This window comes from Suricata suricatta, chromosome 17 (assembly GCF_006229205.1).
Source record: "Suricata suricatta isolate VVHF042 chromosome 17, meerkat_22Aug2017_6uvM2_HiC, whole genome shotgun sequence".
In the NCBI taxonomy this organism is placed as follows: Eukaryota; Metazoa; Chordata; class Mammalia; order Carnivora; family Herpestidae; genus Suricata; species Suricata suricatta.
The window spans coordinates 46,038,610-46,061,886 of NC_043716.1; the positions used below are offsets into that span (position 1 = coordinate 46,038,610).

A 23,277-nucleotide genomic window follows, 5' to 3' on the forward strand; every position below is an offset into this window, starting at 1 on the left:
TCTTAAAAAATAAAAAAAAAGGCAGCATGAGGCTGGATCCTTCATTGCATCATAAAGATGCCAGGTTAGCCCCCAAATGCCCATCCCCCACATTTTGTTACATGAGAACGACGCCCTGGCCACCACTTGGTCAGGTTTTCTATCCTCCTGCTTGATCCACTGAGCATGAAGCAGTCCAGGCATCTACAACAACCTGCTTTCTCATCACACCATTGGACAAAGAACTCTCAAGATGGGTGGGCATGCCCCAAGCAGATAAAGTTCTGAAGAACACATCACTTTGTCATATTCCTCACGAATTATAGGATGACCTTTTGAAAACCGCACTGTTCTAAGGAGATGAAATCCAGAAAGCAGCTCTCCCAAATCCAATCATCTCAAAAAAAGTCAAGTTATCAAGGTGCTTGTTAAGTGTCTGATTTTGGTTCAGGTTATGATCTCACAGTTCATGAGTTTGAGCCCTGCACCCAGCTCTGTGCTGACAGCTCAGAGCCTGGAACCTGCTTCAGATTCTGTGTCCCCTTCTGTCTGCTCTTCCCCCACTCATGCTCTCTCATACAAATAAACACTAATCTAAAAAAAAAAATCAAATGGTTTCAATTTCTCAGGTGCACTTCTAAGTCTGGCCCCAATACACAAATTCTGTCAGAATTCTAATAACAGTAACACCTTTATAGTAAGCCCCGTGCACTGAGTATCATAGAAGTATTTTCCCCACCTTTATCATCATTCTTGATGGCTACACATATTCTGTCACAGTGATGTATCACGATTTACTTAACTCCCTGCTGTTCAAGAATGTGAAGAGAAACCAATGGCTACAGAGGGAAATCTAAGAACAAGGCACTGCTCCCAAGCCAATATGCAGCCAGGCCATAACTTTGCACGTGAAGACCCTATTAGGTGTAAATTATTCTCAAGGTTTGAAATTCAACACTTACCCCACTTACCCAGAACGGTGGACACTTACATTCTGGTGGTTAGATCATTCTAATTAAATAAAGACTGATGATATACATTTTGAATTTTGTATGCCACGTGTTATTTGATTTTGAACACCACAGTTTCTTTGGAAGACACAATCACGTGCTACACCTCAGGCTTAAGTGACATGACCTGGTTTGTTAATATACTGCATGGCAGCCTCATCACAGAAGAGGAAAAATCCCCACTGATTCTAGGCCGTTTCCTTTTAGTCATACTGCCGGAAGGCAACAAAACTTTCAAGCTTGTCTTGTGTCTTATGAGAGTAATATTCATTCAGCCAGCCAACAAATATTGAGCACTTCATGTGCCTGGAACTGTTCTAAGTTAAACAGAAGTTAAAGACAACACACCTGCACTTACTCGTATTTCGTGTTGGTGGCAGAGACGAAGAAAGAACCAAGTAAAAGCTGTGGCTTCAAGTAGTGATAAGCACTATGGAGTACACATGGATAGACTAACAGAAAATAATGGGGGAACGTGATCTAAAGAGGGGTCATAGGAGTAGAGACCTGAATGGTATGAATGAGCTTTATTCCAGAAGAACCCACCTGTGCACAAGACCCAAGGCTCAGACGAGTGCGGCGTGTTCCAGTCAGGGAGACAAACAGGAGCAAGATCACAATCACCATAGCCTTGGTGATCAAGGTAAAGAGTTTGGGTTTTATTCTAATGGTCAAAGGAGGCCACCGAAGGGTTTAGACCGAGCAATGCAATGATCTGATTTGCTCAATACATGTAAAATCTCACTCTAGCTGGATGTAGAGGATAAACTGCAAGAGACAAGGAAGAAAATCAAGCAGGAAGTTGTTTTGTTGGACTCTTCCAGGGACCGGCTCCTAGATGAACAGAAGTTCTTCGGGTGAGAATATGATTGTACCTAAGCACGCAGCTCCGAACTGATGTCAAGTGCTTGTAACAGAAGGTCTGTTTCACTTACGGGATTCATTTTCAAGTTTTCAACTTACCATTACCACCACCCCCACCTCCATTCTTGTTCTGTACGTGAAGTTACTCTAACTCACCTATTTGCAATGGGACAAATGTGATTAAAATGAATTACGTTAATCTTGGTGCATCATTCAAACTTCGCAAATGCAGGAGAGCGCAGACCTGCCTTGCTAATTTTAAGAACCTGCTGTGTGTGATCTCTTTCTTTTTCAAGATTCCCTGGTCTTTTGTGATTAATTTTTAGTAACAGGAGAACGACCTGTTTAAGAACAAATGAGTCATGATACAGCTTAGTATCTAGAAACCTAAAATCACCCTCCTCCACAGAGAATATCATTTTCAAGTATGAAATCCTCATGTTTTAAACATTTCTACCCCGTGTTAACTCTACAAAGCTTCTGGCCTTGAAAGAGGGATGGGGAGGTACAGGCTGGGAACTCAAGATGGCAGAAAACAAAGCATCCAATTTGCCTTCTGAAAGGTACTTAAATATGGTTTAGGACATGAAAAATAAACCCTCACTGGTAAAAGTTTATAATCTGTGTATTTCAAAATCTAGTCTTTCACTCAGCAATCTTCTACCAATATAAATTTCTTATGAGCGTGAATAGCCACCTCTGAGTTTTGCATAAATTATCCTTGCTGGCACAGTTACGCAAATTATAGACAGGCATCTAGAACAGCGGTGGCCAAAGTGGAAAGAAATCTGACTAGGCCTCCTAAGGTAGAGTTCTTGTCTATGTCATTTCCCTTCTTGAACTGCGGTTATAAACCTCCCCAGATCAACTGTGCAGTGAGCCATCACTTCACTGAATATAAATTGAAAATACATGGTTGACCAAACAAGCATTTCCTTTTAATAAGTTGTTTCTTCTCATCAACATTTAACAGAAGAAATATTAAGAAAAAAGCCGGTCACACAAGAGTTAGTGAGTACAGTTCAATGGATATCTTGCTTAATTTGGTTAGGCTTAACTTTGTGTCCTAATAGAGTCCCTCAAATATATTTTTTAAAAATCTAATATTTTTCAAAGTAAATTCACTTTCTAAAGACAATGACTCAAAATTAAGAAATGGCTGGTATTGATGCTGAGATAATCTTCTGGAACATTTTACAGGTATTTTATTCAAATCAAAGAAATTTTCATTTTATTCTGGGATCAGGGACTATCATTTTTTTTCTTCTATTCACTCAACAAATATTAACAATCACCTACCAGGAGTCAGAAATCATACTATTATGGATATAGAGAGGAATAAGATGTAGGGAAAAAAATATAATAGGATCAAAATCAGTCTTCCTGTGGCAAATTGTTACATTAATGGGCACGGCGACCTGTGCCACCCAGGACCCACACTGTGCGTCCCCCGTGATGGCTAAGTGTGTGTCAACTTGACTGGGCCACAGGGTGCCCAGATATTTGTGCAAATAATGATGTTTCTGTGGGGGAGTTTTGGATAAGGTTAACATTTAAATTGGTGAATAAACAGATTGCCTTCCCTAGTGAAAGCCTAAATAGGATGAAAACACTGACTGCCCTTGCCCCCACCCTGTGCATGTGTGCACACACCACTAGCAAGAAGAGTTCCTTCTTTTCAAATAGCTACAAACTAGTACATGGGCTTCTTCCCCACATTTGGACCTCTAACGAGAAACTGACCCTTCGTCTCCAGTCCTTTGCACTAGAACTGCACTGTTGGTTCTCCTGGTTCTCCGGCTTGCCCACCCACCACCTGTGGATCTTGGGACTTGCCAGTTGTAGGAGCCCATTTCTTGTAAATCTCCTTGTATGATAAATATACACACAGACCCTTAGTTCTGTTTCTCTGGAGATTACTATCCTACCTTCACAGGGGCTGTGGGCTTGGCCACGTGACTTGCTTTGGCAAATGGGATAGCAGGAAACACACAGTGCCAGCAGAAATTTAAGTAGGTGTGCATTTAGGCCTGCCTTCTTGGAACGCCAGCACAAGACGACCCTCCTGGAAAGGCCAACCTGAAGAACCGCAGTCTTCTGGCCAACAACCCCAGCTAATGACCAGTGGAGTGTTCTTGTGGGACTCCGTAGCAACTTCTGGCAAATAATGGTACGTATTATATACATAATGACTGGAGTCCTGCTGGCTAGTAATACAGAGGATGGACTAAAGGAGGGACAGTGCAGAGCCAGTAAGGCCACTTCGTGGAGTACCATAGGCCTGTCCTGAAGATGGCGGCACGGAATACGGAGAGGAGAGTCAGAGACAGAGCCCACAGGACTTGGAGACCACCTCGAAGTGAAAGGCAGAAGAGAAAGATGTATCAACCCAGATGATCCCAAGGCTTCTGGCGTGGGAGGCTATGCACAGATGATCTGGTGTTATTCCAACATAGATTGACAGCAATAGGCACTGGCTTGGGTAGTGGAGGAGATGCAGGGAGTGCAGGCAGTGATAAAAGGAGGACAGTGTTGTGCAATTTGAGTGTGACATCCTCAATATAAGGAACCTGACCATTCTTTCCACAATGGGGAACTTATCTGGGGAATGCAATCAAGACTATTTGATGCCTGATGGTCATCTGACACTTATCTGGACAAGGACGGTCTTCTTAGAACCTAGTTTCCCCCCCTCCCTTGGTATAAACTCAAATATGTTTTGGGAGGCCAGAGTATGAAAGTAGAAATGTTGCATGAACGATGATGAAAACTGACCTTGCCACCATCCATCTCACTGCTCGCTAGTACCAGCCGCCATGATTGCTTGCTCATAGTTTCTGGTACAACATAACAGAAAAAGCTGTCAGAGAAGGCACCTCCCCACTTGCTTCATCAGTCTTAACCACTACCAAAGGCCTAGACAGAACTCCTAATAAGTGGGCTCATTCAATTACAATGGTTTTTGACCCTTGATCTCACTGTAAATAAATAGATGTACCAGTGATAATGCTAGCTAGAAAATCCTCTACAAATCTTTCCTTCCCTCTCCTAGCGCTGAGGTATTGTACTTCTTTTTGTCCATAGAGGGAGTCTCTTGCTGGAAATTTATTAAGCAGAAGACAGCAAAGGTGAGGAAGGTACCAGCTAATTGAATGGGACTCCTACTTCAGCTTGTAAAAAAGAGTGACTCACTACAACCAAGGAACAGCGTCAGGCATAAGCCAAAAAGCTCTCCAGGCTGGCTTACAGCTTAGGGTAAAACCACTTAAATCCTTCCAGAGTCTCAGGGTCCTGGAAAATACTCTCTTCCACCTTCTTGAGAAGAACCCAAACTAAGTCACCCAACTGCTCTAGGTTCTCACAGGATCCTCAGTCCTATTTCTCTTACCATTTTAAGCTTTCTCAGTCACATGGACTCCAGATTCTAGTCAAAAAAAAAATAGAGAATTTTTACTGGTGGCAAATCTGCCTCTTAAGTGACTCTACTGATCAACCCATTTGGTATTGAGGAAAGAGAATTGGTTTGGAAGCAGAGACTTGGTCCAAAGCTTAATGCACTAATTACTAGTGGATAATGATTTGAAATGGTTTGTGGAAAGTAGGAAAGTCCATCAGATATGTTTCTCCCATCCCCCTCCTCCCAAGAGGCCACAAAACTGATGAAGTATCCATTCCTAGAGGGTGCTTCTGGGTGGCTCAGTCAGTTAAGCATCTGACTTTGGCTCAGGTCATGATCTCATGGTCCATGAGTTCAAGCTCCTCAGTGGGCTCTCTGCTCTTAGAGCAGAGCCTGCTTCAGATCCTCTGTCCCCTCTTCTCTCTACCCTTCCCCGCACTGGTCCATTCTCTCTAAATAAACAAACAAACAAATATATCGCCTCCTAGGAGTGGGGAAATTCATGACCAGTCCCATGTACAGCTAAAGCTAAGTAAATCAGCCCCAGATACTTATAACCAGCTTGTGGTCAAACTAGGCTATCAGACCTTCTTCTACTCATTCTCTCTGGTTTAACAAATCTCTTCTGAGTCCCTGTTCTGTGCCAGGCTCCACACTGAGCTCTTATTTTCCAAAGGGAAAAGACACAGGATCTTTCCATGAAGAATTCACTCTGCAGGCAAGGCCATTAAGCAGTGCAACAACTTTTTTTTTTTGGGGGGGGGGGGGCTGCTGAGAGGCTACATGATGATTCCTACAGGCTTCACACACGAGTGTCCTTCAAACCCGACATCAGCACCCATGGAGGACTCTCCCAGGAAGATGCTCCTTTAACCTTATTGACTTACCTTTCGGAACAAAACCTGCACCATCCACCTTCATTGTTGCCCCTTGTTCAGATCTGGCTCCACTGAACGGGGTCACTTCCCCCAAACAACCTGGCCACGCTCTCAAAGGCTGACAGTTTGCCAAGAGTGGCAATTCTGCAAAGAACGTGCTACTGGCCTTATGTGCCATTCTAAGAGAAGTTCAGATTGGGAACAGTGGCAACTTAAACCTTTGGATGACACTGGAAAGCCCCCAGGGTGACTCCCTGGAGAACAGGCATTTCGGTGCACTGGTTAAGTACAAGGTGCCCCTTTCCCCCGCCCCCCCTCACTGGCCAAGACTTGGTGGCTAAAGACAATGGATGTGCCACCGCCCAGCTGCCTCCTTTAGTACATCCGAACAGTGGAGGCAAGTCTTTGCGGCTATTTTTAACTCCCAGCTAAATTAATTTGGTGCAAAAGTAGCAGGAGTCCCTTCCCTTGTAGGAAATACTTCTGTTACTGTGAATCTGGTACATAAAATAATCCACCCACTGCAGAGCAGAATTAGCACGGGAGTTTTGTGTTGGGTTTGTTTCCCTGAAATAACTTCTTTTTAAGGTTTCCGGTGGCACCACAGCACGTGAGGAATGGTACCTGTGGGCGAGAGCAGAGGGTGGCTTCGGACCCCACAGAGCCTTCCTCCGAGGCTGATCTACAGGGGGTCCCACTGGGACGCACAGAACACCGCGTGCTTCCCTAGTGTGTGTTTTTACAGGGCCTCCGGCAAATGCGTGTCACCTGAGTTTGTGCACGACTGGACAGCAGCGTGCTGAAGAGCTAGAACTCCAAATACTGGTCCTGCTGGTCTGTGAAAGAATTTTGAAAGGAAAGAAATCTTAAAGATCTTAAACACCTTCAGGAAGCCTTCCCTCCATCTTCTATAAGGTGCTTGCTCGCTCGCTCGCTCGCTCTCCACACTTAAAAGCATTTTATTTCTTCCCCATTTATGGTAGCTATCATATGCAATCTTATCGTATAATTGTTTGCACACTCAACTCATCCTTTCAATTAGGGAGGATGCACCAGGAGGGCAAGGATGGTCTTTGCCTTCCTATCCTCAGGGCACCAAGTGCTAAGTATTTAGCGATGGAATGTTTGTGCAAACAGCCTCAAAGACCACCAACTTCAACCTCCATATTCACAAATCAGAAAACCAAGGTCCAGAAGGATTTTCAGTGATGTAGCGGGGCAGGACTCCCAAGTCCCACTCCCGAGCTCTCTCGACCTCACTCAGCTGAATTTTAAAGGCAACTTTTTAGCACCTGCACCTTTTTACAAATCTCCCTTTGTTGGTTCAGGAATAGAAAAGTGTTTCGAGTATAGCCGGGTTTGCTCACAAAACTGTCTTATTTCCATATTAAATGTAAAAGCACACTTCGAGAAAATAGAACATTTGCTAATTAAATTTCTAAGTTTATTTTAAATGTTTTGAGTTTTGTTACAAATGAAGCTCTGAAATGTTGAATTTTAAACAATTCGGCAGCCTTTTTCGTATGTTCCGTTTCTAAGACACCGGAAAGAGCTCCAGCACGAGAGAATTCTCGAGACTGTCGTAACCAAGAGAAAGTAACTCCGTGTGCTGGACACGCATCGCCGGCGGGGTCCAGCCTCACCCCAGGCATCACTCCGGCTCACAGCCGTGTGCCCAACCGTGCCCAGGTTCAGTTCCAGGCATTTATAGTCAATGCTCTCAAACCTCCTCCAATGGCTCAGTTTTACGATCTTTGCTTGACTTAAAAGAGGTACCAAATCAGAAGCAAGCCTCCCCGCCTTCTAACAAGTCCATTTCTTCATTTATGCCCTTACGAACATTCTGGCAGGCACCAGCTACTCCTGATGCAGTCGGTCTCCTGGGTGAAATACACTAATGACCCACGATGTGATTTTTAAATCACCCGAATGCTGTTTTGTTGTAAGGCTCAGCTGTAAAAAGTACAAGAGACCCCATGTAAAGTTTCTCCCCAGAAAGGCAAGGGCACTGGTGAAAAAGGCAGGAGTCAGATACAAATAAACACAAACGCAAGGGAAGCAGAACTGCCCCTAGGTCGGCTTTAAGATTTGAACACGTCAATCCCTTCTCCTCTTTCTCAAGTGCTCACGGATCCAGCCCAAAGAGCGAATATTCCAAAGGTTGCGTTCAAAGAGAGTTGTCTAATGTTTGTGTGGGTTTATACGTATCACACGAAGACTTTTCTCTGCCTATGACTTCACAGGCTAAAAGGGGGGGTGTGTTTGTCTACAGTTTTCAGGGCAAGACAGGTTGGTAGGCATGTCTGAAAGGTCTGCCTCACTGTTCTCTGTCCCTGAAGGCACCCGCAGGAAACACAAGGTACGAAAGAGAGGATTGACCGTGCTGATAAACACATGTGTGTGCACTCGTACTAAAGACCCAAATACCCTGTTCCCCTGTAGCAGGACGGGCTTCAGGAACAGACAGAATTTGAGAGGAGACAGTTCTAAGAAGTGGGTGGAGTTCCAGCCTGGAGGGCAAAGCAGCTGGGGAGCTGAAATTTTAAATGGTGAAAGAAAGAGTCTGAGGAAGTCGTCAGCCCTTGAGAACCCACCACCCACCCCAGCCACCCCATCCCGGGCAGAGCAAGGAAGAGAAAAACGTCAGGGCAGGGGGTCAGTGGCAGCTGAAGAAACAAAAGCACTGTCCAAAATCACACTCCCCACCCCCACCCCAAAAAGGCAAACAAGGTTAAGAGTCCTTCTTGTTCCCGTCCATGTTCTAGTTCACGTCTTAACTGGGGTGGGTCATTTTCGTGTTATTTCTTTGTCCTCTTACAAGATCTTGGATGGGGACTGGGCAGAGCCTCAGGCTGCTGTCAGAGGCCACACACCGGGAAGCACAGGTCCTGCACAAACCCAAGTGCCTTTCCAACACCGAGTCTTCCTTTTTCCTCTCCCCCCATCCTCTCCCCAGCTCTTCAATCTCAAACACGTGGCTTCGATCTCTAGACACGTTGGCGGCAGGGAATGTCTGGCAACAGAACACCACCCATCCAGAGGTTGGTGAGGGCTAAGAACACGTCTGGGTGCGGGGTTGGGGCTGGAGGGAGTCCTACCGAGGAACCCAGACACCCTCTTCTCCTCGTGTTTCCCTACAACTTCTGCATCCTTTCAACGAGTCTGCTCCTTGGGTTCTGAAGTCGATCTCTGTTCCAAAAAATGTTTAGCTACTGCCATCTGGTTACTGGGATCAGGGTGCTGCTATTTCACTCTTCAGTGCTTGTCTTTTTAACTTGAGGACGGACAGGCCAGGGACAGTACTGGGGCACTTCACGGGGTCCGTCAACATCTGGCCCCGTGTGGGAGCGCCCTGGCATCCTCGGAGCTGGAATCATCCAACAGCCCACCAACTGTGTGCATCTTGAGCCTTCGCCATGGATTAAACAAATCTTAACTTTTAAATTCTCAGGGGGAAAAATGCTTAAGATCTTTTTTTTTTTTTTTTCCTCTTAGGTTGCATTTTATGTTTCCTGATCCCTCCATTCCTTGAATTCATTTTTCTCATACTCTTTAGCACTTTCTAAATGTGTGAGCAGAATTTTGAAGGATTAACACACCTGGGCACCAGCTAGCAACTTTTCCAACTGGCCACGCCCTGCCCCCTGTCCTTTCATGGCCGTTGAGTCCACCACTCACCCACTGGGCACTGAAGGGACAACATGTCACAGTGCCCCCATTCATGCCTTTCTTCTCTATGCTTTGGCCTCCTCATCTATAAAATAAGGTTAACCTAGGTAAGTCTTCAACTCGCCTTCCAGCTCTAGAATTCTAGCACTTTAAAACACTCTCCAAGATCAAGTAAGAAAATCCTCCCTTCTCATCTCTGCTCTGTGTCTGTCCTGACACCTTCATGCTCTGCCAGCTACCTCCCTGGTGCAGCTCCAATTTGGGCTGCAAATCTGGACAGTAAGAAAGACCGCCCTGCACACACAGAAGAGCCTTCTCATGCCCTTGCCGCGCAAGGTCCCAAGGGTCAGCCTCTCAATGCCAACGACCAAAAGGCAAACGTTCTCTTGGAGAATGCACAGGCTGTCCTTCTTTGTTCTTCTCATATTAAATTAAGAAAAAAAAAAGAAAAAGATCTCTTATCTTCACTTTCGCGGATATTAAAATGTGAGACTGAGCACATACAGTGGGTCAACACGACACAGAGTAAGGACGGAACTCAGATAAACCCATCGGATCACAGGTGTCCCTCCCCCTGTATTTCATACCCAGCAGACCATCACTAAGGCTCTTCTGCCTGGCTGGGGGTTCAACGACTCGGGGGCTCGGGGGCGGGGGGGTGGTGTCACATACTGATCATCAAAACAGGGTTAAGAATTGTGGGCATGAAAGGGGTTGCCAAAAATAACTAATGGACATTTAGCCATAGAAAGCATAAACCAGGACTTCCTTTTATAAATAAGACAGTCCTGTGCAAACTGGGGTGTACATTATGTATCTATGTATAATATCGAAAGCTTATATAATTTATAACACAATCACAGATGTTCTCAGAGAGCTGACCTACGGCCCATTTAAGAAACTGTTAAATCAGCATCTTCGCCTGCCCCTCCTTGGTGTCTCCCCTTCCCAGCCCCCTTCCTCTCCCACCCGATCCACTGGAGCCCCTCGGTGCTCTCTTCTGGGCCCTTCTCTCTCTTCTCTTCATTCTGTACCTCCTTCTCATAGCAAGATGATCCACACCCAAAGTTTAAAACAACAAAACAGGAATCTTTATCTTCGGGACACACCCTACTTCCAATCTCTGCACCTGCATTCACAGATAACTGTTCTCCAAGTCAGACTTCTCAAACTGCACTTGTCCAAAGAGAAGCCGGTGACCTGCCCTGTCTCATACTTCCAAACATATTGTCCCTCCACAGCCTCCCGGCCTTGGTGGCCTCCATCCATTCATAGGTTTGGGCAAGAGGCCTGAGAGTCTTTCCCAACACCTCCACCTCCCTGATCCTCCAGGGGCCAAGAGCTGTGGACCAGCTCCTAAATATATCGTGAGTGAGTTCACCTTGTCCATCCCCATCCTCCACAATCAAACCCATTTCCACTGTTGAAATTTCCTATAAGGAAAGCAAAGAAATCTTTATAACATGCAAACAGAATCACATCATTCCTAGTTTAAATCCTTTCTCTGGATCCCTACTATTTCTAACCTTGTGTTCAAAATCCCTAAGTACACATTTTGACAACCAGCTTGCTCGTTTTCTCTTATACACGGAACATCTTCCTGCTTCAGGGCTTTCTCACTTGGTTGCTTTTCCCTTTGTCTGCAATAGTCTTCCACAGGGCTCTCTTACGCCCCAGCGTGCAAACACACACACACCCACACACACAGGTTTCCTTGTGTCTGCCTGTCTCCACTTGCTCCTGAAGCTCGGCTCAAATGCCATTTCCTTGGGGAAGCCTTGGACCACCTAGAGTCAATCCCTTAGGTAAGCACAGTCAGAGAGCCTCTACCCTAATTAGTGATACTTTAAGGTCTATCTTCCACCATATTAAGTACTTAATAAAGGATACTTAAATCAAAAGAATGAAGAATTGGAAGGAGGCAGACAAATTATTCTCCTGTGGGCAGGAGACACAGACACAGCATTCTTGCTGCAGCCAAAATCGGAGAAGAGAAGGATAGGCAGAGAATAATGAGCAAGGACACCAAAGAAACACCCAGTGATGCTTGAGGCCAACTGTCCAGAAGGCTGGTCCTCTTCCTCTCCAGCTAGTTTTACCTCTAAAATGTCCCAAATGGAGGTAATATTCCAGAAAGAAAGGGTATGTGAAAGGGAGGGGTGGAGAACACTAGTTTTTTGTATATAGACGGGCTGCTCAGGGATGTGGGCTTTCTGGTCCATGAAGATATAAAACAGGATGATCTCTGAGGTGCTCTGGCTCCCACCTCCAGAGCCTCTACGGGGCCTGGGCAGCTCAGAGCTCAGGGCTCCTGCTCTGTGCACCTTCCACCAGCATCCGAGTAGAAATGCAGCGGTAGGTTCCTTCCCTACCCGGGCCAAAACAAGGCAGACCGGAACCCCCGAGAGCTCACCGGGAGTACGCCCTCTTCAGAAGAGGGAAGATTTCAGCCCTGCCTGCACTGTCAAGGCTGATTTGAAATCTGTGTTTCCTGACAGGAACAAGAGCCAAAGGTAGGAATCACACTTGGAGCACATAATGCAAGTATTAATGACTGAAGTGATCCCAGAAAAGCAATTCTGAATAGTAATGTCTCCTCTTCCAGGCCTCCCCTGCAATTTTTGTTGTTGTTAAAATATTTTCCATGTAACAGCCCAATTTTCCACTCAATATATTTTAGGTATTGGTATTTCCCGTGCCTCCTGGCTCCCACTCTCCTCTGCTGATCGCATTTTTCAGTAAACAAGAGATGCGAGCAAGAGAGATGCTCACTAGAGGCAGGCAGAATTAGGGCACAAATCAAATTGTGTGTTTGCACATGGGCAGCTTCAGAGATTGCCTGCTCAGTGGAACAGATGCTAAATTATTTAAATCAACAGCAGCATTTATAATACATAATGAAAAGGAAGCAAGGATCTCATGAAGGAAACTAGGGAGATGTCACATGGGCTAAAAGCAAGGATGGTCCTTTTAGTCAATAAACCGCTAGGGTGAACCATAAAAGGGGATTCATGTTTATGTTGTAAAATCTGTCAATGACTTCGGAAAAGAACCACACTGGGTTAGTGAAAGCCCTTATTATACACTTGGTGGATTTAGTCTATGTGGGCGCCCTGTGTGGAAGAATACAAGCTAACAAATACCCCTCTGACCCTGAACTAGTCCTGCCAGGACTCAAAAGGACTGTGAGTCTCTTCACTGGTACAAGCCAAGGTTGTAAAGGACCCATTGACAAGTCTTCTCATTAAGAGTATGTGCCAAAACAACACTTGTACAGGCATTAAAAAGAGGCTGAAGTCAAAGATCTGCATTAACATCAAATAATAGCTTCCAGACTACTTACGTCAGTGTCCGGTCCCTTATCTGCACCAGGACAAGAAAAAGTGACAAATTCATGGCACCTCTTGTGAACCACAAAACAGCAAACTGGCAGAAAGAAAAGAAAACTAAAATTAGTAATTTAACATATAAATTTTGTTTTCCAAACAGGGCTATGTACTGTTAGAAGTCAATTTCATAATAGAATCTCCAACAGCAATTGAAAGGCATTTCATTCAGGACTCCGTAATATTTGGTACCAGTCAGACTTAGAGATAGTAGAACCATAAAATGCCAGGACTCAGGGCCCAAGGAGACCTAAAACCTAGTTCCTAGTCTCTAAAGTTGAGAGAGAGAGAAAGAGAGAGAGAGAGAGGGAGAGAGAGAGAGAGAGAGAGAGAGAGAGAGAGAGAGAGAGGGGGGGGGGGGGGGGGGAAGGCCAGAGGTTCTAAGACAGTTTCCCAAGGTATAAACCATAAATCAAAGTTTCAAGTACTCTACACTGTCCTATACCAAGACACAATGCATGCATATAAATGTCTATATACATCACACCCTGTGGGTAAAATAAAAATAAAATAATTATACATACAGCAGTATCTCTATGTGTGGTTTGCAAAACTTCTCAGAATTCTGAACTCAACTCCTTAAGATCACAAACTCAAGCTACAGAAAACCCTTTGAAATGGGGGGGAAAAAAGGCGAACACTCCACGCTTTCTTATACATGACTGTTGGCTACAAAAGCTATCATGAGCTGGGGGGATTCCTCACAAATCTACTACACAACAGATGTTTTCCAAGTTCAACATGGTTTTGCTAAATATTGAGGATTTATCAATCAAAGAATGGTTATAGAAATTAGTAAGTAATCCCCTAAGAGATTTTATGGATAGTATAATGTTGAGGATACAAAAACAAAAACAAAATGACTTAGTCCTTCCTCCAAAGCTTCAAGTCTAAAGGGTATAACCTAGAACTCCACTGTTCTTTGAAGGACATGCTCAAAAGCGTGCCCTCGAACACTGGGTAAGCCCTAAGTCCTTGCTGCAGAAGGAAGACTAGCGCTTCCCAGATTCTGGGCTCTCTTCTTCCCCCAAAGATACCACGATTCCCTGCACACGTGGCCATGGACAAAGCCACCCAAAGAGGGTCAGATGTTTCATGGGAGGGAGAAGATGGCAGGCAGCTGAGATCCCAGAGTATTAAGCCTGATATTAAGAAAGTAATAGAGGCCCTTGAGTGGCCATTATGGCATTCAGAATGTTGATAAGCATTGGCAGCCACTGAAAGGTTTGAACAAGAGTAACATGGACAAAAACAGTGCTTTAGGAGGCAAACGGTGGCCAACAGGAAGAATTTAATGGACCAGGTTTGGGCCAATAGGCCCACTGAGAAGCCTCTTGTATAGTCTAGGAATAAAGTAATCGCCTGTCATTTTCAGTCTGCTGAGAAACAGAAATAATAGATGCCAGCGAAATTGTAGAAGAACTGACTAGACTTGCCAACCGACCCCAGATACTACTGAGCAGCCTATTGGGTGTCCCTTTGATGGGTCCTTGTACACGCAACATGTAGCTGAATCCTCAACACAACAAAACAGGTGTCACTATGTACACTGTACGCAACAGAACTATGATCTCCGCTTTCCTTCCACTGTGTCCTAGCTGTTGACAGGAGCAAGAGAGACAGAGGAGGTGATACCAAGATCTTATACATGGGTTGCAGAGAAAGGAATACATATACATATATATACTACATATGTGTGTGTATATATTACACGTGTGTGTATATACTACATATATACTTAAAGTATATATATGACATATATGTGTATGTGTGTACTTTATATACATACATAAAATAACCAAGGGGCATCTGGATAGTTCCATTGGTTAGGCAACCAACTCTCTTGATCTGAGGCTCATGAGTTCAAGTCCTGTGCTGGGCATGAAGCCTCCTTAAAAATAATAAAAATTAAATAAAATAACCCAGAGGAGGAAAAACGTGAGTATGCCCTGTCAGGGTCGTGGATAAGGGAGAGCTAGGCTTTTTTTGTTTTTTGTTTTAATAGTTTCAAGGTGGTAGTTATACAATGTCACTCTAAAAATCCTTATTAAAAAAAAAAAAAGGCAGGCGAGGCATAAGCAAGCAGTTAGAAGTAGTAGGAGACGACAACCCATAGGAAGGTGATACCAAGGAGGTCTTGAAGGGCATCATTTTAGAGGCAGAGATTCCCCGGGGCGCCTGGGGAGCTCAGTCAAATGCCCAACTCTTGATTTTGGCTCTGGTTATATTTTACAGTTTGTGGGTTTGAGCCCCATGTCAGGATCCACGCTGACAGTGTAAAGCCTGCTTGGGATTCTCTCCCACCCCCCCACCACGCCCTCTCTGCACCTCCCCTGCTCCCTTGCTCTCTCAAAATAAACCTCAAAAAATAAAAAAAATTAAAAAGTAAGAAACCTAGAAGCAGAGACGCCCGAGTGAAGGGTCCTCCTTGGCCGCCTGCCAAGCCACCGCACCGGCCCATGAGGATGGCATGAGGGGACAGAGAAGTGACAAGGAGTTCCGGGGCTGCCCCAGCCATACCAAGACACCGCAAAAGGTGGCACTTAGCTCCCCCAAGCCCTCAGAGCAGCTTTTCTGCAGTGTTTCTGGTAAAAGCATCTTCACGCCAACCCTCCCCAAGGATAGATAATAAAGCACGGCCGTGACGGCACAAATTAATCTCATCTGCTGGCTCTCCCAGGCACAAAGTCATCGCTCACTCCCTGGAATTAGCAAGATAAATTATGAAGGGAAAAGGGTCACAGGGGCACTGTTTCCTCATTATGGTTTATTATGAATGCGGCGTTTTGAAAGGAAAATGAGCATTTGGATTCCCTACCTAATCGGTTGACATTGTGGTTTTTTTTTTTTTAAACCATCTCTACATTCAGGTGAACACTTAAGAAAACCTGTATTTATCAAATCCATTTGAATGGTTTAATCTGTCCTTCCTATCCCCGTTTACCTTTCAATGCAATTATCTGTCTCAACCCACAATTTTTTCTATTTTGTGCCTCAAAAAATCTATCAAATTTTACCCCCAAGAAGCTCCAGGCCCTCACTACCCAGTATAATTAGCGGGGGCAGCGAAAAGCCCCGACTACCCCCAAAATTACTTCTTCCTAGCCTACCGTATATGAAAGTCATACCTAGAGATGAGTGGGTTCACCCAACAGGAGGTGAAGTGAGGGGTCACGTGGAAGCTATTGGACCATAAAGACCCTACAAGACCTGTTCAAATACTCAAGATTCAGAACAGATCACCTTCAGAGAAAGAAGAAACAATGCACCTAGGACTAGGGACAGAAAGCCCAGTTCTCCCCCACCCCGAGGGGGGCAGGCAAGAGGAACCTGTGTTCGCAGACTCTGGCGGCACAAGCCCTGGTCTGGGAAAGGCCAGCCCAGAAAGCTGAGCAAAGGCCAGAGATTCCAAAATGATGAACGGTGGGCCTTGACCTTTGGTTTCAAGTTCCAAGCTAAACTGGGTAATGCATATTTTGTAAGACAATATAACGCAAACATCTGAGAAGTCTTGCTAGGGTAGCTGAAAAATGAGGAACAGATTGGCTCAATAACACTAGAGTACTTATTCACACTTGTGTGGAGAAGGAAAATAGGGTTTCCCCAGGCTAAAAACAAGGAGCTGTTTTTATTTTTATTTGGAATTTTAAAGGTCTTCAATCTCCCCGAGCTGTATGGAGCAAGGTGGAACGGAGAGTCGGGGAGAGCGGAGTGCCCATCACAGTATGCATCTGGTACATGCTTGCCTGACCTTGGCAGACAGGAAGTGCAGACTCGTACTGAAGCTGGACCCTCGGCACTTAAGCCTTTGCTTAAGCAAACATGGGCTGGCCAGTGACAATGAGACCAAGCCCCCCATTTTCCAAGACTTTGGGGTATGTCTGCTTACATAACCAAATGAGAGGTTTTAAAACATGAAGCTATCATGCAGCTTAAAGTCAAAGTAAATCTTCAATTATTTTCTAAGCGCAAAATCTCTTTCCTCTAATCCTCTATGTGATATGCTTATGCTACCCACCAGTAATGGATGACACATGAAATGCACAAGTCACACTGAGCCAACGATGTAGGATGACAGAAAAATAAATAAGACCACAGTCTTGGCCAAATAATGGTTCTTAACATTACCTGGCTTTGAAATTGGGAGTTCTTTGTCTACAGCTCCGTATCACATGCTATTCTTACTTCCAGGAGTAAGCGAAATGGAAATGAAGCAGAGTGCTCACTGTTTGTCAGAAGTAGATTTCCAAGACAGAGTCATAGGCACCTATGTTTGGTTCAAGGACTCACAACAATTTCAAGAAAAAAACAGATGTGTGGTGACACTGCCATGTTGATGTTAACAGCGGGTTTCAGTTGTGCCCATTAGAGGCGTGTTCATCCAAGTGAACAAAAGCCAGCAAAGGGCAAAGCTGAAAGCCAAACACTCCCTGTCTGACACTGTACTGCCATGAATTTGCTAAGAACTGAGGCAACTATTATGGTCTCGGCTCATTGGACGCACCTGGGGGACTGCAGCAGACTTGGTTTCTGTGCCATGTGTCCTCACCAGGATGAAGGACTTGGGGCTCTTGATACCGGACCATGCTTCCTGGAGTGATGCTGGGCAAGTGGTAAGCCCAGAGCCACCTAGGACTTTACTAAAAAAGCATGGCGAGCCGATGTTACCTACAAAGGAGTCAGCTGCAGCCACTTGCTTCCTGCTCCTTAGGAGGGCCACCAACACAGAGTACACATCAGTCAGGGTGGTGAGATGCAGCAACTGCTCTGACAGGAGAGAAAGTTCTAATGGAAAGTGATCAACCACCACCTCATACCCACTAGGAAGGCTATTAAGAAAACAAAATAATACGTGAGGATGAGGAGACACTGGAGCTCTCGGTCCCCTGTTGGGGAGAATGCAAGAGGATATGAAAGTTAGACCCAGAACTCCTCCATGAGCCAACAGTTCCACCTCTGGGTCTCCACGTTCACAGCGATGTTATCAAAATAGTCAAAGAGGGAACCAACCTCAAAGTCCATCAACACATGAATGGATAAGCAAAATGCAGTGTTACTGGGCCTTAAAAAGGAAAAATTCTGACATGCTATGATGGGGATGAACCTCGAGATCATTACACTAAGTTAAACAAGACAGACATCAAAGGATGGCTGTTGTGGGATTTCACTCATATGAGGTGCCTAAAAGTGGTTAGGTGCAGACACAAAGCAGAACGGAGGTTACCACCGGGAGCTGGGGAACAGGAGCAGGGAGTCAGCACTCAACAGGTAGAGCTCTACTTGGGACTAGAGAGAGTTCTGGAGGTTGATGGTACAACACCGTGAGTGCACTTGACGCCATTCAATGGCGCACTTGAGATGATCAAAGTGGTAAGTTTCAGGTTATGGATATTTTACCACGTGACGTTTAATGCATCAACCTGCAACACTATGCAATTATAAATGAGAAGCAGCCTTGTAGTGCTGCGTGTGTGGCTCTTCTGTGGTAATTTGTGTTCACAATTGATTTAGAAAACCAACAAAGGGATTTGCTTCCATTGCATGCAGTTCTCAACACAGTGACAGAATTGAGTCAAGACATGGGAAAATTCAGAGCAAAGGACTCATAACTCCCGAGGACTAGAGGACTAGTGTGTTCCACTAACCCTCCCATCTCACTCGCCAGCAGCCAATAGTGCTGGCGGATGCAAGGACCTTGACACAGCAGGCCTGACTGGCTCTTTTACCATTTCTTTGGGGCACTGACACTCACACTTTATGTAAGATGGCAGTAGCCCTATTAACACTTGACATGGACTGCCAAATGCATTCAAGGGGGAAAAACAGACTACATACCACTTTCTATTTCTCTTCAAGAAGTCACTTATTTTCCTTTTCACCCTCAAGTCTGTATCATTTCAATTCCAGGCAGAATCAAGTAAAATGGAACATAGGCATCAAAACTCCGTTACCCAGAATTGAGGGGAAATGGTAAGGAATTATGTAACAAACCCCAAATTCAAGGAAAAACCTACTACATTTAACAGTCCGACTTTATTCAGAACAGAAGGTGGCTAGCTGAGCTTCCTTGAGTTCCTTTTTTTAAATACATGAATGGCTGCCATCATGTGAGGTGGTTTTAATTAAATTTTGCTTTGCTGGAAGGGATTAATGAAAGGTAGCATCACATCAGACTATGAGAAAATGAAAATCTCTAAGGCAAGTGAACCACTTTCAGCTTCGTAGGGAAAGTCATGAGAATTTGAGCTTACGTTATATTTGCATGCTCAAAGAAAATTATTGGTTTCAGATTTGTAACAATGAAAACAGTCTTCCTGTGGGATACATGTTCAAGTTGTATGAAAACAAATCAAGTGAATGCACTTTATCACATATTACCAGAAGAAATGACATTTTTCCTGGTAGCAGACTGCCTCTGAGAATCTGTGCGCACACTTCTAATCAACTCTCCCAAATTCCCAGGATTCCCGTTTGTGACCAGGCATGCCTCTCCTCTCCTCCTTTGACCTTTTCTTATGCTCTCAAGTCACCAAGTCCTACTGGTGGCTTTTTTGCATTCTTCCCTGGTTGCATTCGAGATACGTTTTGGAGAAAGCTGGGTGACTGAGTATGAGATGCGAAAGAAAGGGGCCCCTAGGTTACTGGTCAGAGCAAACTGGGCAAATTGTGGGGTTATCCAAGAGAAGAGCCATAACAGCATGGAACATTGAGAAAGAAAGAAAGAAATCTGATCTCGGCGTTGGCATGGCAGTCACCTCCCAAACCTTTCAGGGATGTGAGCCTTCAAGACATTTCAAAAGTCGATTTTCTCCCTATATACCTCCACCTTCACCATACAATTTATGTACCTGAATATATAAAATCATTGTCACATATGCTTTTACAGGTCACACCGGTGTGTACAGAGTTTTATGTACTTACAACAAACGTCTCTAAAACAAGGGAGGAATTGGCAGGTTGTGGGAAATGAATAAAGGTGGTGAAGCGGGAAGAATGAACTAGAACCTGGAAATGCACAGCCTGGGCAAGCCCACTCACTGGAACTACACAGACGACATGACTATGTGTGTGGTTTTGGACTAAATGAGCACCCTATGCTGCTGAGTCACCCAGACAGACGTGCCAGGCAAGCAAGTGAACCTTCAGGGATAAAGGTCAAAAGGCAGCTGGGGCCTGCAGGTGGAATTTTAAGAGGCCTCTGCATAGCTGAGAGCTGAGGGCAAGATGGCGGATGAACTCCAAGGAGCAGGGGAGCGTGCTGACAACACGTACATGGCTGATGGTGAAAAGGAGGTGGTGGTGTGCCAAGTGAGATGGCAGAGTCCTGACTCTGGGGCAGGGGGAGGGGGGTGGGGGATGGGAGAAGAATTTCAAGAATGGGCGGGCAATCTCTGGTATAAAGGATTCTTCCAGAATCAAGGAGAAAAGATGAGATTTGATGATGAGATTTGGCTCCTTATGGCCCAAAAGGCACATACTTAGAAGAATGTAGGTGACGACAGCCACACATATGCTAACAGGGCACTGGTACACAGCCTCCCTTCTTTCACTTATTTCCACTTAGCTCTCAGAATCAACCCAGAACTGAAATGGGATGGACATCTCCAATGCCATCCAAGGAGAGCAGTAAGATAGATCTTAATACTTCAAGTAACTGTGATACAAAGGCCTGTGTCATGGAGAAAAATCCCTTCAGGTATATGACAAATCATGCAAATGTTTGAAGGGAAATCCCAAGGCTTGATTCTTAAGCTCAGATCCTGCAGCATATTTTTGTGATTTCAAAATCATCTAAAGCATCCAACTTCCTTTTAAGTTCACAAGGGCATAAAGCCTTCACGACCTAGCAGTAACTCTGTATCTGAGCATCAGCGACCACCCAGAATGCACTTTGGATTTCCTCCTTTTGACCCTAAAAAGAAATCGCATACATTCTAGACAAGACTTTATCAAGCCTGTAATACCAGACTTCTCTTGGCAATATTTTTCTGAGGGACTTTTTTTTTTTTTAAGCAGTGGAGCTCCCAGCAAAGTCAAATGGAAGATAAAAGATTCCCCATAAACTCCTGTCTCCACACACGCACAGCCTCGCCGACAGTGGCCATCACCACCAGAGCGGGACGTTTGTTACAAATGATGGACCTGAGTGCACGTCAGTTCCTCCCCAAATCCACAGCTTACGTTAGGGCTCACTCTCTGTAGGATTTTCAAGTCCTAATTTGTCAGTCTCAGATGACTCAAAGTGGGATCAGAGAGACTCGCTTGGAGTTCAGTTGAGCCAGGCTCTAGGACCACAGACGTTACCTTACCTCCCTCCCTCGTCCAGTCTACACCCACTTTATTCTAGTGGAATATGACCCACTTCCTTTGCTCTGGGGGAACTCCCAAGAGCACCAGTCTGGCTGGAGTATGGACCCCAGGATCACACTTGCAGCTAAATGCACGTCACTTGTTTAACTGCGCCCCACCCCTTCCCCAGAAGAGCAGGCAAAAAAGACACCAGAACTCAGGGAAAACACAAGGGGCTAACAACACGGACGGCAAATGAAGAATGGACACTACAGTATGGAGGACACCTCGAAGTTGATAAGGTAATTCCATCCAGCCTGGCGTGGGTGCTCAGCAGGGATGAACGTGTTTGTTACCAAGATTGTAAAAAAGTTACGTTGTGACGCAGCATTGGAAGGAATATTCTGGAGACTCCCAAAAGGCAATGAAACTGGTGGAGTCTCTCTTCCATTTTCTGTCTCAAAATGTCTTTTTTCTGAGCCAATCTCTCTGGGCAAACCTTTTGGAGAATCTCATCTATTCTTTATTTATTCAATAATTCAGCAGATATATACTGAACACCTACTATAACACACTCCACAATGAATGAAAGTCAAGGGGTGGCCAAGACCCAGTTTGTGCTCACAGGGAAGCCCAGAGTCTAGTTAAGGAGAAAAACATGTAAAGTAGTAGGTGTTTCATATTGACTCTCCCCTTACTCCTCCATCCATCCATTCCCTTTATCTTTCCCTTTTCTTCCTCTTTCAATTCCTTAAAATGTAAAATTCAGGGTATATTTTGTAACACTTATCGCTGAATGACTTTTTTATTTTAGTATTGTAAAAGCAAAACATCAATTTTGCCTCAAAAAAATCTAAACCAGTGGAAACACGTGATGTCTGCAATTTGCTCCAATGGACTCCAGGCAAGGAAAAAAAAACAGATGAGCCCAAATTGGTACAAGTCCACACGGACTGAAGCTCTGTGACAGGGACATGGTCTACTCTTGCTCCATTTGCAGATATTTGGAAATGTACATAATGAAAGGTTGAGAGATAAGTTAGATGGGGTTTTTGCCCATGTGGCTCAACTCTTTCCCCCTCCTCTATTCAAAGGGCATTAAGAAATTGACAATATTGACAAAGAACTGGTTAGAAACACCAGAGCCACAGCCTCAAAAATAAGTTGCTTTTGTATCTTGTAGACAAAGGACAATCTCACAGCTCTGAGAATGGAATTTCTCATCCTCTAACAGGTTTCTTTCTAGCTGGTCTCTGAAGCACACTCAGCATAATTTATTATCTCCACTCCTCTAAGGCAGATTTGCCACATGAAAATGTCATCTCATTGTTTCTGGCATTAGCCATCCTATCGTGGGTTGAATTGTGCACGTGTCCCCACAGATTCTTATGGTCAAATCCTAATACCCAGAACCTCAGAACGTGAAATTATTGAGCAACAGCACATGTGATTAGTTAGGATGAGGTCACATTGGCACGAGGCGGGGCACTAATCCAATAGGACTGTGGTCCTTACAGAAAGGAGAAATTCACACAAAGACATGCAAGAACACCAGCGAAAAAGAAGGCACAGGCACCTGGGTGGCTCAGGCAGTTGAGCGTCTGACTTTGGCACAGGTCATGATCTTGCAGTTCACAAGTTCAAGCCCAACATCAGGTTCTCTGCTGACAGCTCAGAGCCTGCTTCAGATTCTGGGTCTCCCTCTCTCTCTCTGCCCCTCCCCTGCTCATACTCTGTCTTCCCCTCAAAAATAAAGATTAAAAAAAGTTAAAAATCCTTGACATTGTGGTGTCCTGCTTAATACA

General features: G+C 44.7%; 1 protein-coding gene across 1 annotated transcript in view; it reads right to left on the reverse strand.

The window, feature by feature from the left end:
• The window catches only part of PRKCA (protein kinase C alpha), a 381,700-nt gene that overhangs the window by 222,413 nt on the left and 136,010 nt on the right, over window positions 1-23,277 (reverse strand). Inside the window, exon 3 of the mRNA XM_029927074.1 lies at window positions 13,141-13,223. Coding sequence (XP_029782934.1) covers window positions 13,141-13,223 — 83 coding nt within the window. The remainder of the gene's footprint in view (window positions 1-13,140; window positions 13,224-23,277) is intronic.